A 14,344-nucleotide genomic window follows, 5' to 3' on the forward strand; every position below is an offset into this window, starting at 1 on the left:
TGTCTGTCTCCATGAAGTGTGATATGTTGCTGAGGCTACAAACTTATTCAGAAAGTAGCTTAGTGTCCAGTAGAGCAGATGTCCTCAGCATTTAGCTCACCTTTTTTCTCCATGTTCTTTTTAATTTCTCTTGATGCTCTGGCACTCATCCCTTTTTGCCCTTCAAAATACTGTCTCCTTGTTTTTCTATATTTTTCTCTTCTTGTCCAGATAATAAAAGCCTAGAATCTTAGCAGAGTGCCATGATGAATACCCAGTTCCCTCACCCCTGGTTCTCTTCTTTTCATTTTGTTTAAAACAGTCGCTAGTCAGAGGAAAGCAGCAATATCTCAAAGTATGAGTGCTCTGGCCCCAAGCAAAAGTTTCTGAAAACTGTAACCAGTGTCCTATGTGTGACAGACTATCAGTCCATATTTTGTCATATCTTGTTTTGCCATCCTCTTGTTCACAATTTTTCTCCATTCCCTCAATTTAAGCAGCAAGACCATCTGTGCTGCTTGACTGAGTTAAGGGATCTGACAGGAAGGAAAGCAGAAACATAGGAATCTTTTGGACTTTGGCTTTAGAGGTCACCCTTTCTATGAATGTGGCACCTCCTCCTGCAATTCATCCCCAAACAGGAAATGGGATGGAGTCAGAAAGGCAGATGAAGGAGAAATGATGAGAGTAGGGGTGTTGGTGGATCCCAGTTTGGAAAGAAGACAGCAGCATGCGTCCTGTGTGCCCACGAGTGGTAGGAAAGTAGTGGGGAGAGTTATTAGACCTGAGGGGAAAGGTAATCAGGAGGACAGGAAACAGGAAGAGGTCAGCAGAAATGCATTTGGATGAATTACTCAGAACAGGTTGGCCCTACCATATGTGCACTACCCAAAACACAGTCACACACACACACACACACACACACACACACACTCATTCAAGCATTCAAGGCTCTTGGTACTATAAGTAAGCTTGTTAGAACTTTGGTTCTAATCAAAGCTAGAGGTGGAAAGTGGGGAGAAGAGAAAAAAAGTTAAAACAAATTTTAAAAACTGGAACATAATTGACATATAACACTGGGTAAGTTTAAAGTGTACTTGACTGAGATTCTGTGTCCAAGCCCTCACGGCTCCTACATATAAAGAATTTGATCTCAAAGTAGAAATTAAACTGAGATAAAAATATAAAGTTATAATTCCCATCTATCTGAGTCTGAGATGCATTCTTGTTATATAATAAAAGTAGGGGATTTATGATCACGTAAGATTAGAAAATGATGAGTTAAACAAATTGAAGAGATTTTTTTCACTCCAGGACTGGTCAGAACCTTTCACATGCTAATAGATGCTTCCCAAACGTAAGTGATCATAGAACTCTATTCCAAGAACATCTACAGCTTGGAAAACACGGCTTCAGTTTTTCAATGCTGATTTTGTGTAGATGATGTGCATAACTGATTACACCAATCACTCACAGAATAGTTTTGATTACAAGATTTTCAGTACAACCCGTATCTCCTTCTTTCCCTGACCCTTATTCTCCCTCACACCCCAGTCTACTTCAGCCTGCACATCCCCAAAAATGTTTCTCCTAATATTTGGACTTCTTAGCTCCTACAAACACAGAGAAATGATAGACTCTAAATATTCCTATAAAACCCTAATCTGTATCCTGGCTAGAAAAATATAATATCACATCTTCCATATAATAATGGATTAAGGTTAGTTTTGATGGAAAAACTTGAATTAGAGGTAAGATATGCCATTTGATGCATGTTTCTCTCTTCTTTTTGATCAGATTAATAAAGATTTTAGACAGGAAATCATCCTTTCTGTCAGGTATTTCTTTCCTAGGTGAATTTTATTATTCAGACCAGAATGTTCTCCAGAATATGTTCAAATATTCTCACCCACATTAAAAATGTGAGCTGCTTGAGGGCAAGGATGGTAGGATACATCTGTTTATAGCCTATGTCTAGCCCCATGCACAGCACATGGTAGTTGCTAAACAAATGTTTCTTAAATAAAATGTAGGATTTTAAATTGTAGATGGTTCAGAAACCATTGTCTAACGTATACAGAAAATACATATCATGGAGCAAAGCAGTATAAATACATCAGAGACTAAGCCCACCTAGATAAATGATTGAATGGCCTTGTATGACAGAGCAGCTGTCATTTTCCAGTTGCTAAAAAAAAAGGTTGCCTGTAGTGAGCCAGAGGGATTAGGCATTTGATGTAAATCTGTCTTGGCAATATGTTCTCCGATTACAGTAAGTAATATGCATGTGTCCTCCTTTTTTTAAAAAAACACAATCAAAGACTTCGAGTTTCTCAACTGCAAATAAACCCTCCTTATTTCAGTTCTGTTCCTTCATTACTAATTTCCAGATGCTGCCATACTCACAAATAGTACTTGCTGCCGCTAGGAGCTGTCACTGGCACTGTGTCCACAGACTGCTAGCTGCTGGCTAAATTCTCTCTGGGTGATTGGCTCTTGCTTCATTAACTTTATGCAGCCTGGTTGAAATAGGGTTGATGGCTGCCAAGGGGACAGGAAAGGATAGGCAGAAATAGCCCTCTGTGGTGTTAGCCTTGGTGATGCCGGGTGAAAACAGGTTACTTTCTCTGCCTCTCCCCCTACCTTGACCCCCACCCCCCCTCTAGTGACGGCAACAAAAGGGACTCTTTTCAGTGCTACACCCAGAAGATGCTGTTGTGTTTGCCAATGACATTATGGGAGAATTTTGTACCATTTTCAGTGAGACTGAAATACGGAAGAACCTTTTCCTCCAAAAGATTTTAGGAGGAAAAATAATCACACAAATTACATAAAATAATATCCCTGGCTCCACTGCAAAACAACCTAGTAAAATCAACGGGAATTAAAATACTGGCTTAGAAGTAATTAGATGAGAATATAAATCATGATAATAAATTACATTTTGTTTCGATTTTCAAATATATTTAAGGTAAATTATGGACCACTTGCTGAACTATGAACTACACATTTCAGCTACATTTTAAGGACAAAAAGCTAATTATGAAAAATAAATGTTGCCAACGTAGACAGTAAGATAAATCTTAAAGTGCATGACTTGCCACTTGAACAATACTTTCTAGAAAGATTGCAGGTTAATGTTTAACCTTTAAGATTAAAACATGAATCAAACACTCTCTGAGTGAATGGAGATTTATAGGGCAATTTCTAGAGAATAAATAAACTATAAAAATATACTGCATTTGTTTGACAAGTGTGGTGAGAAACTTTATTTCACCTGAGTGTGGCGGCTTTTCTGGGGTAGTGCGAAGGATGATAATGCCTGTGGTTTTATAACTCCCAAGGTGGAAATCACATTGAAAGACAGTGTAGTATGTGCTTACCTCTCACAGTGTGGTCCTGTGTACCCGACAGGGCATTCATCACAGATCAAGCCAAGACTTCGGTCCAAATGGCACGTGGGGCTAAAGCTATGTTGATGTCATTGGGGAACAACGGGGACAAGGAAGAAGCATATACACAAAGTCATTAGCAGCATATTTTCATTTCTCTTCTTCCAATGTTGCTGTGACAAAAGGGTACAGGCTGGTCATTCTCGTCTCACAGACGGAGAGTAGGATCTGGCCAATCCAGGATAAAATGACATTGCTATTTCTGCAGACGTGAACACAGTCCAACGGAAAACGGTATCCCTGTGACATGCTATTAACTGATTTTTGACTGTTCTGGGTCCCTGATCATCAGTAACAAGTGGGACTGTATAGCTGCTCTTGAGGGATTCCCTGGGCCTGGCAAAATACAGTCTCACATACTTTCTCTCTAGCCAAATCCTGATGAATTTGAAGCAACCCAGAGAAATCTGTTAGAGATTTTGGAAAACTCAGTATGTGGTAGTGGAAGCTGTGGTAGTGGTGGTGGTGGTGATGGGATTCCTCTGTCCAGTACTTCTGTCATGGGTGTCGGGGTGTGTGTGTGTGTGTGTGTGCAGGTTGCTGCCCCTGGGTACTCAGGGTTACACTGTTTACACAGACGGAACCCTCAGAAAAGCTTTCAGATGAGATCAAGCAGGCATATTCTGCCTAAATTTGTAATAAAATGAAACAAACCAAAACAACCTTGCCATTTCATATCTTCTGGCATGTTCCAAAGTTTACCTCTCTCTTTGTACATATTTCCATCCTGGGTCTGAAGTCACGGAGTTGAACCCCAAGTCAGGAGCTAGCAGAGTAATTACATGCTAGCTTTAGCCGTCATCAACCTGTTCGACCCTGGCCATACTTCTTTGCCTCGTGAGAGACACCCTTCATGCATGGACCGTTACCTCAGAAGTGACACAATGGCTCTCTGAAGAGCCATCAACTGTTCTGAATTCTGTGAGTCCTGCTCCTCTGCCGTTTTCAAAGGAAATGCCCCCAATTACTCTTTCTCTCACTATGTTTTCCCTAAACAGATTTATTTTCTATTATATATGACAGGACAATTCAGTAGAGGTTTGCTTGATGGCTAAATGAATTAAAGAGAGAACAACAAATTAAGCACTGAGCTCATTTTCCTCCTGACACTTGTGTGACTTTGGAATACTTTCTTAACTTTTGTGCAGATCCGATCATGCGTACTATTTTTAAAATAATATCCCTTTGGCTTAACTCATAGTAGTCCTGTAAATAGTTAATAATTCTTTTACTTATTTATTTTTAACTGAAGTACAGTTGATTTACAAGATTGTGTTAGTTTCGAGTGCACAGCAAGTGATTCCGTTTTATATATATATATATATATTTTTTAATTATTTTCCACGATAGGTTATTACAAGATATTGAATAGAGTTTCCTGTGTTATTTAGTAAATCCTTGTTGCTTACCTATTTTATGTATAGTAGTTTGTATCTGTTAATCCCGTATTCCTAATTTATCCCTCTCCCACTCCCTTTCCCCTTCGTTAACCGTAAGTTTGTTTTCTATGTCTGTGAGTCTGTTTCTGTTCTGTATATCAGCGATCCCCACCCTTTTTGGCACCAGGGACCAATTTCGTGGAAGACAATTTTTCTATGGGCCGGTGGCGCAGGGGATGGTTCAGGCGGTAATGCAAGCGATTCGGAGCGGCAGATGAAGCTTCACTCGCTTCTCACCTCCTGCTGTGTGGCCTGGTCCCTAACAGGCCGTGGACCACTACCGGTACATGGCCCGGGTGTTGGGGACCTCTACTGTATACAGATTCATTTGTATTATTTTTTGGATTCCACATATAAGTGATATCATACATTATTTGTCTTTCTCTGTCTGACTTACTTCACTTAGTATGATATTCTCTAGGTCCATTCATGTTCTTGCAAATGACATTATTTTATTCTTTCTGTGGCTGAGTAATATTCCGTTTATATATATACCACATCTTCTTAAACAGTCTTCTATTGATGGGCACTTGGGTTGTTTCTATGTCTTGGCTATTGTAAACAGTGCTGCTATGAACATTGGGGTGCACATATCTTTTCAAATTAAGAGCTTTCATCTTTTCTGGATATATGCCCAAGAGTAGGATTGCTGGATCACATGGTAGCTCTATTTTTAGTGTTGTAAGGAACCTCCATACTGTTTTCCATAGTGGATGCACCAATTTAGATTCCCACCAACAGTATACCCTCTCCAGCATTTATTATTTGTACACATTTTGATGATAGCCATTCTGACCAGTGTGAGGTGATACCTCTTTGTGGTTTTGATTTACATTACTCTAACAGTTAGCGATGTTGAGCCTCTTTTCATGTGCCTATTGACCATCTGTATGTCTTCTTTGGAGAAATGTCTATTTAGGTCTTCTGCCCATTTTTTGATTGGGTTGTTTGTTTTTAAAGATTTAATAATTTTTATTTTTTGATAGCAGCAAGCTATTAGAACCAAGTAGTTCTATCTTTTAAAAAATTTCAACTCAGTGGAACATTTAAATGAATCTGTTGAGGTAAGTGGGGAAAAGCCTGGTCTGGCGTATCTTGAGTTTACAAATCTTACTCAGATAAAAGATTTCACGTTAAGGGGTTCTGGTGGCTGCCACGAGCAGCAGAAGCAAGTTACACCCAGCCCATGGTCTGTGAGAGGGGACCCATCTTTCAGAGAGCAGCCTGTGGCTTGACACCCATGACCCAAAGGGAGCTCGCCAAGGGTGATTTTCTTGGCAGGAGTATGATTGCACTGAAGAGAAGAGGCACACGTAAAAATGGAAAGAAACAATTGTTGTTTCCTCCTCATGCTGTGATTTGCTATTGTTTTCAGACATAAACGGAGGACTGGATTTTGACAAATCTCTGGAATGCATGTATGTTTTCTTTTAAAACTGGCATTCTTTAACTACCTCATCATCTACAGAGAAAGTGACTCTTAACTAGAAGCCCTAGGTTTCCCACCCATGTGGGACTACAATGACTGAAAGAAAACCATACCAATTGTTTATTGATCCTAAATTAGTATACCGTAAGTCACGTCAAAGGTTCTTGATAAGGCTTCTGACACTTTAAAACTATTTATAAAATAGATTTCAAATTCTTAAATATACTCGTGCCTCAGTTAAGGCTGACAGAAGTAAAATAAAACACACTCACTGACAGGAATCAATGCTTTTTCAGAAAAAAATTAAGCAATAACAATATATCAGATTTGACTAGCTCTTTACATTTTTAGAGTGCTTTTATGAATAATTCTATCACATTTTCACAAAATCCTATGAGCTGGTTGGGGCGGGCATAATTTTTCTTGCTCAAAGTCATATGCTAATTTCCAGGAGAATTTAGCACGGGATCCAAAACTTTTGATTTCTAACTTGATGCTCTCTTTTCCCTATAACCATCCAGTATTCAGAATTAAGTGAATTTAAACTTCTAGTAATATAACTATTTGACATGATGAGTCTAAATAAAAGCTCCTCATAAAATATATTTGTATTTGTGCTTCAATACTCCTTAAACAACATAAACCGAGGGTTCATTCCCTTACTGCTGTAACTGCAGTTATAAGTATGGAGAAGATGGTATTCAGCTACAAACATAAAATTAGAATGAGAAATAAACATGTACAACAAAAAATGTCTATAGAATTTGGATTGGCAAACGCAGCAACTTGACACTGATTTTGGCAAATACATGAAGCTAACTGTTCTGTGATAGAAAGAGGGAACTGTAAGATCTTTGTTGACTTCAAGTGATTCCAAGATTATGTCATCTAACTCTAGTTGGCTCGCTCTACACCAGCAGAGGCAATATTCGGCTTCCTGGATTATCCACTCCATGCCACAAAAGACACAAGAGATCAAGAATAGCAGGCTTTTTCCACAAACAGGGGGAGGAAGAGAAGCTATTGCTGGAATAAACAGTAAGGCTCTAAACATAGAAACAGTCTTTTTAAATGGCTGAATGTAAATTTTTATATTTATAATAATCCATTTATAAGTAAGTGTATATATGTACATACAAATGAATATGTATGTGAGCATATGTGTATGTATTTAGGTATGTGAATGTATAAATACAGATACAATTAGCTTTGTTCCAGAATGCATTTAATCTTACCTATCAAAATATGTACATTAAGATAAAATGATGCAATATGATTAAAGAGAAAAAAACTAAAAAATAAGATAAAATCAGGGGTATATTTAGAGTGCAGAATGCGTATTGTAAAAAATGAGTATATATGTGTATATGTATATATTGTACAATATGTTCATTGGATAGTGGCAGATCAACATATGGCTTTGAACTTTCTCACAGCCAGTGCAAGAGGGAACTGAATCGCCTCTTGGTTTCTGTGATGTGACAGGAAATAATGAATTTTTTCATCACTGGCATAAATTTTCCATCATTAGGGGTTAGACAATCAGGACATGTTCTACGTTTGCATATAAAATAGGAGAGCAGGACTGCTTTTAACTAACTGTTACCTGGAACACTTGGGTAGGGGAAGACAGACCAGAAGGGATAAGATGCTGCAAAGTGTCAGTGAGTGAGGAAGCTAGGGCTAAGATGGTGTGACTGTCCACGAATAACTGCTGAAGGAGCAGAGGACTGAGAGAAAGAGGAAAAAAATGAAGGGCAAACTCATCTTACTTCATGACTGTGGTTTGGGTCACACGAATTTTTGAAATTTCTCCATAAGTTTTTTCTTCTTTCAGTTCAATGATATCTGTTCTCTTTATTCTCAGGAGGCCCATTTAGCAAACATATTTCTTTAATTATCTCTAAATAATGTGAAATCTGATGTAATGTCCATAATTGGATTTTGTAATTAGAATTGGGTTATTTTCTGTGTTTCTCTAAACATGAGTTTCTCATTTAGCAGAATAGGGATATGATCTGAGTAAAGACTTCATGCTGATAAATTATGAAAGCAAATACTTAGCATAGTGCCACAATAAATTAAGTAATTAAACCTGCAGTTTTTCATCCTGTCTAGCTCCTTACATTTGAGTTAGCATAGCTGTTGCCAAACACTAGAGTCATTTTTTACAATGGACATTCATAGTTTGTCTAACATTAAGTTCTATTAATTTTTTTTTTTTTTTTGCTTCTCTTCAATGTCTCTGTAATTGTTTCTATTTCTATAATGCCATTGGAAGAAGCACAGAGAGGTGAATCAGAATATACAGGTTCTAATATTGGTTCTGCCACAAGCTAGCTGTATGATCACGATCCAGGCACTTAATTTCTCTGGAGTTTAGTTTTCCCTCTGGTATATGGGACTAGTAAGATACACGATAATCACCTGTGTGTACATAGAACTATATGTGGGAAAGTGCTCTAAAATACCTAGCACACTCTAAAATTTCTAAATAAAGTTGTTGAAATGAACATGTCCTTAAATTTAAATTTTGTCTTAGAATATTTATATTTCTCTGTTATAAGTACTAATTTTAACAACAATTCAATGTGGCCCCTTGAGTGAGTCCAAAAGTCAGCTCTAGAAGTGGTCCATCCTTTCAAAAATTTAAAGTTTAGCATTTCTGATGTGCATAAAGAAGTAGTATTCACAATGATATTAGTAGACAGAACTTATTAAGAGCCTACTCTCTGTTCAGCTTTGTGCCAAGATTATCTCCAATTTTATTATATAACTGATGAAAATCTACAATGATTTCAATCATATTATTTATTCAAACACATTCTAAGTGTTCGAGGGCAGACAGTCATGTGTCTCTTTCATATCATATTTAATCTATAAGCTGTGTGATGCCAGAAATTAATTAATATAAACATTTGAAATATTTACATTTTTATTTGCTTCTCTAGAGATAAATTTCACTACCTAGTTACAATCTATAGCTAGAATATATACATCACCAAGATGAGATGGCTAAGCAAACAGTGGACACTGTAAATAGTTGATGAAGTGATATATATATATATAAAATTTAAATATTATATGCTTGTCTGTATTCATACATCATAATAATTATACTGATCTATCTCTATCTCCCTACACATTTGATTTATTTTGCAATATTATCTAAGAAATTTGGAGCCAAAATGCTTATGATCTATAAGATTTATGACTGGGGATTAAACAGATAAATCACCAAGGCAAAACTATCACTAAGCCTTACAATTTTAGATGAAGGTTGCAGCAACCTTTAGTTCAATTTTTTTTTTCTGAATAACTTATGAACATTCAAATCCCATCTTCTGAATAATATGTAACTAGTCAAGTTATTCCTCAGAGTTTCTAACTCAGATTGTAAGTGTAATGACTTTTTAAAAACTTTTTTAAAAGGGGAATTTGTCTAAGTCATTAAGTGTCCCCATTATTTAGTGAATAAAAAAATTCAGGTTATTAGATTAAAATGAATTTTTCTCATCACTATTGTGCAGCTAAACTATGTTAATTTTCAAAGTTGTTTTAAATTTAAAAGACGTAATACCTCTGAAAACAAATTTTTAAACAAAGTGGATCATCACTGTTCCCTCTTTCTACTTATAAAAATGCCACTTTTTTATTTAAGTATAGTTGATTTACAATATTGTTAGTTTCAGATGTACAGCACAGTGATTCAGGTTTTTTACAGATTATATTCCACTATAGGTTATTACAAGATACTGGGTATAATTCCCGGTAAAAATGTCACATTTAAAGCTGGCATTTAAAATTGGTTTTTGCCCTCTATTGCCAATTCTACTTCTAAGGTTAAAATTATTACTTAATAATTTAATAATTATTTAATGTAAATGAAAGCACCTGAAATTAAGAATCTTTAAATATTTGGTGTAACTTACATTGTTATTATTGAGTTGTCTTTATTTTAAAGAAGCAAGATCTGCATAATATACCGAACTGTAATACAATACTTAAGAACATTTTATCACTGGACACTGGGACCTCAATCCTTTTTAGAACTGATGGATGGTATTTTAACGCTTACTGACTTTCTCCTTTCAGGAACACAATTAGAATCCATTTTAAAGTAGAGGCACAGTAAACAGAGAAGAATGGGTCATGAATGCCTATAATTACCCAAGCAAAGTTCTCTCCCTAATGGCTCTTCTGCATTTATAGTAATGTTGGTCTAATTTGAGGATAAATTCATAAGGTCTACATATTCACTAAATTACATAATTCTGCAAATGTATTAGGCTAGGATTCCCATGGTACTATGAATGGTCAGCTGTGCTGAATTGACAGCTGTGCTAATGCCATTGACATTTTGGCTGAGAAGGAGTGCAATGCAGATGAGTGGCCAGATGCTATCCCTTTGTTTTCCTCACCTCAGTGAAAGTTTTGTATACGTTGGATGGTTCTGGAGAATTCCATTCAGCTACGTGAGTGAGTAGGTTCTCCATTGCTTGATCTGACCCTTCACAAGTACACCAGAGAGCAAGGTTTGTGTCATGTTATGACCAACATATTCATTATTTTCCTTTTGCCTTCTTCCTCTTCTCTGACATCCCTGGTTACCAAAGGATCTTCAGTTTTGTAACCATCCAGGCTCATGCCCTAAATTCTGAAAATGTTCTGATCACTAATATATAGTTACCCCATTTCCCATTTAAGTCTCTTAATGTTATCACTTAAAATGCAGTGTGTTTTTTAAAGAAGCCCTCAATGTAAAACTGTAGAGGGATTGAAAGCACATTGGACTTTAAACTTAAAATTCCAACTCTGATACTTTAATATTTTATGACTCTGAGCAAATTACTTAATAATGGTCAGTCCTTATATTAGGCTCACCATGTTCAATCATTGCTTTAGGTGCTTTGTGTATTTTAATTTATGTAATTCTCACAAGAACCCTATGAGAGGGTCCTGTTATCACAACTAATGACAAGAGAATTGAGGCACAGAGAGTTTAAGTAACTTTCCCAGAGTCACACAGCTATAAAGTATGAAACTCAGCATTTAAATCAAGGAATTCTCTGAGAATTGGCACTATAATGCTCTTTTCCCACTTGGAAACTCTTTTCTTAATCTATAAAATAACAGTAATAATACCCACTTATTGAATAGTTTTTGAAGGTAAAATAATGCCAAATATAGTGCTTGAGCCTATGCCTAGAATGTAGTAAGCTGCTTTCATTAAATCTTAGTTCTTTCTCTTCTTTTCCAGTGACTAAGATGGAAAATTCTGAGGGAGGAAGGTTGTCAGGAAAGAGGACAAGGATTTCATGTGAGATGAAGTGTAGGAAGCATAGTTCCTACAAGGACTTTTAAATTTAATGACAGAATTATTCTCAAAGTCTTTAGCTTGTAGTATTTATGGACTCTAGTAACAAAAGACCATTTCCATTAGGAATATCTTGGGTAAGACCTCAGAGTATGACCAACTTGATAACACCTTCACATTAAAAAATTGTATCTGACAGATTTCATTAAAAATCATTAAAAACTTTTGCTCTGCAAGCATTAATACAGCATTTAGAAACAGGTGGAAAGTACATAAAATAATATGAATTTTATTAAGCACTAAGCTTGCCTTTAAGAAAAATTTTTACAATTTCTTTGATTTAAAACTATAGTTATTTATAATTTTTACTAGTAAAAAGTGTTGATTATTGTTCAACATAATATGCCCCATTAAAATAAAAAACATTTTTGGTTTCAGGGTCTTGCTTACGTATTTGCTTAAGGGATGGCTGCTCTAAGGGGAAAGTGAATTAGAGCAGCTGAAATACAGTGTTCCCCTAAAAGGTAAAAGGAAGAGCAGACAAAATATATACTTTTAAAAGTCTGGTACAGAAAGAGAAAAACAAGTATAGTATAATATCCCTTATATGTGGAATCTAGAAAAATGGTACAGATGAATTTATTTGCAAAGGAGAAACAGAGTCACAGATGTAGAGAACAAACTTATGATTACCAAGGGGGGAGTGGGGGGTGATGAATTGGGAGATTGGGATTGACATATATACACTACTATGTATAAAATAGATAACTAATGAGAACCTGCTGTATAGCACAGGGAACTCTACTCAGTGTTCTGTGGTGACCTAAATGGGAAAGAAATCTAAAAAAGAGTAGACATATGTATATGTATGACTGATTCACTTTGCTGTACAGCAGGAAACTAATACAGCATTGTAAAGCAACTATATTCCAATAAAAATTGATAAAACAAAGCAAAACAAAAACAAACAAAAATCAAAATCTGTTACAAAAGGTTATTATTTTAGGTGACCAAACAGAAAATTTTAAAAAAAGACAGAAAGAAACCTGGATGAGTAGAGAAATTGTATGAAGTTTGCATTAAACTTTTTCAAGATGTAGTTTATGTAAAATAAGATGTAAATTATCACCCATATTTCAATATTCATATAATTTATCATATAATACCATTATAACTATTTCAATAAGATAAACATATATATATACATAATATGATATATGATAATATGATAAACCCTGCGCTAAGGGACAGAACTGGTGCTTAAAGGTCAACTAACTGATTTTTTTATTTTACCTTTTTGAGGGGTTTATGACTTGCCTAAGAGTTACAAATATTGTGTGACTGGGACCCAAATGAGCAGCATTTATATTAGTAGTCTTTTTATTACAGTATGAAGATGTGTGTGTGTGTGTGTGTGTGTGTGTGTGTGTGTGTGTGTGCGCAAGTGCTTGCCTGTGGGCACATGTCTACATTTGTATAATATATGTCTTCTGTTCTTTGGAGTTGGTTTAGAAAACCTATTTGAGTTCTGTCCCTTAGATATTAAATCCCCCAAACTAGAGCTAAAATACTAAAAATTCTGTGGAATAAATAGCCATAACTTTAAATGTTTTATATTTAGAAAAACTCACAGTATCTTCTTGAGAAATTCATGCATACATTTATTATTTTTTTATGTGTGACAAGAGAAAGGGTAAATTCTATATCAAAAATGCACTTGCAGAACTGGATTCCCAGCTCCTGAGAGAGGTTAAGTTTGTTACTCACTTATTGGATGGGATATTGAGTGGACAGGCACAGGGCTGACAGTCATCAGAGGTTCCTTTAGTAGCATCACCATAGAAACCAGGAAGACATTTATTGCAATACAGGCCACCAGTGTGATCCTTACAGTTCTGAGGAAGAAATGCACATCAGAGTTTATTATTTCGGTATCAAGCATCAACATGTTACCAAAAATAGATCTACAGAATCATTAGTCTATTCCCCGCCAGCAAGAATAATTTTCCACATTAAATGGTCAGTTTTACAGCTGGGAAAGAGCACTGAAAGTTAATTTAATATCTAGCTTATAAACTACACACTAGTTTCAGCATATGAATACTTACAAAAAGATGACTCAAATTCATTATAAATTTTTTTCATTATGCAAATAGTATTTCCTTTTTTTCTTTGGTATTTTTTTTTAAGGAAATACAAGTGATTGTGAGTGTGTGTATGTGTGTATAGTTATAGAGTCTTAATAATATATGTTTAATGGAAATTGTACCTGATTTAGGTAAAAATCAATTGTTCAGCTTAAAACTGCTGATTCAATGAGAACTATGGCTAATCCTACAAATCCTCTGACACTATGGCCTTTTACATCAGATATTAATTTGGACCTCAGTAGGCTCTGATGATGTGGACAATGCACTAATGCATTACAGCTGCGAGGGCCTTTCTTCACTCATAATTTAAAAATGAGAATATTGAAAAATTTAAAAATGTATACCAATAAATAATAAAACCACAAGGCACATAACAATTTCCCTAACACACTGGGTTTTTTTTATTTTTTTATTTTTTTTTAACATCTTTATTAGAGTATAGTTGCTTTACAATGGTGTGTCAGTTTCTGCTTTATAACAAAGTGAACCAGTTATACATATACAATATGTTCCCATTTCTCTTCCCTCTTGCATCTCCCTCCCTCCCACCCTCCCTATCCCACCCCTCTAGGTGGTCC

At 35.8% G+C, this 14,344-nt stretch overlaps 1 protein-coding gene across 1 annotated transcript in view; it reads right to left on the minus strand.

Moving 5' to 3' along the window:
• Positions 1-14,344, minus strand: part of LAMA2 (laminin subunit alpha 2) — a 646,015-nt gene that overhangs the window by 221,050 nt on the left and 410,621 nt on the right. Inside the window, exons 17-18 of the mRNA XM_007190832.3 lie at positions 13,384-13,511; positions 3,363-3,449 (exon numbers count right to left, since the gene is read on the minus strand). Coding sequence (XP_007190894.2) covers positions 3,363-3,449; positions 13,384-13,511 — 215 coding nt within the window. The remainder of the gene's footprint in view (positions 1-3,362; positions 3,450-13,383; positions 13,512-14,344) is intronic.

Source organism: Balaenoptera acutorostrata, chromosome 14 (genome assembly GCF_949987535.1).
Source record: "Balaenoptera acutorostrata chromosome 14, mBalAcu1.1, whole genome shotgun sequence".
Classification (NCBI taxonomy): domain Eukaryota; kingdom Metazoa; phylum Chordata; class Mammalia; order Artiodactyla; family Balaenopteridae; genus Balaenoptera; species Balaenoptera acutorostrata.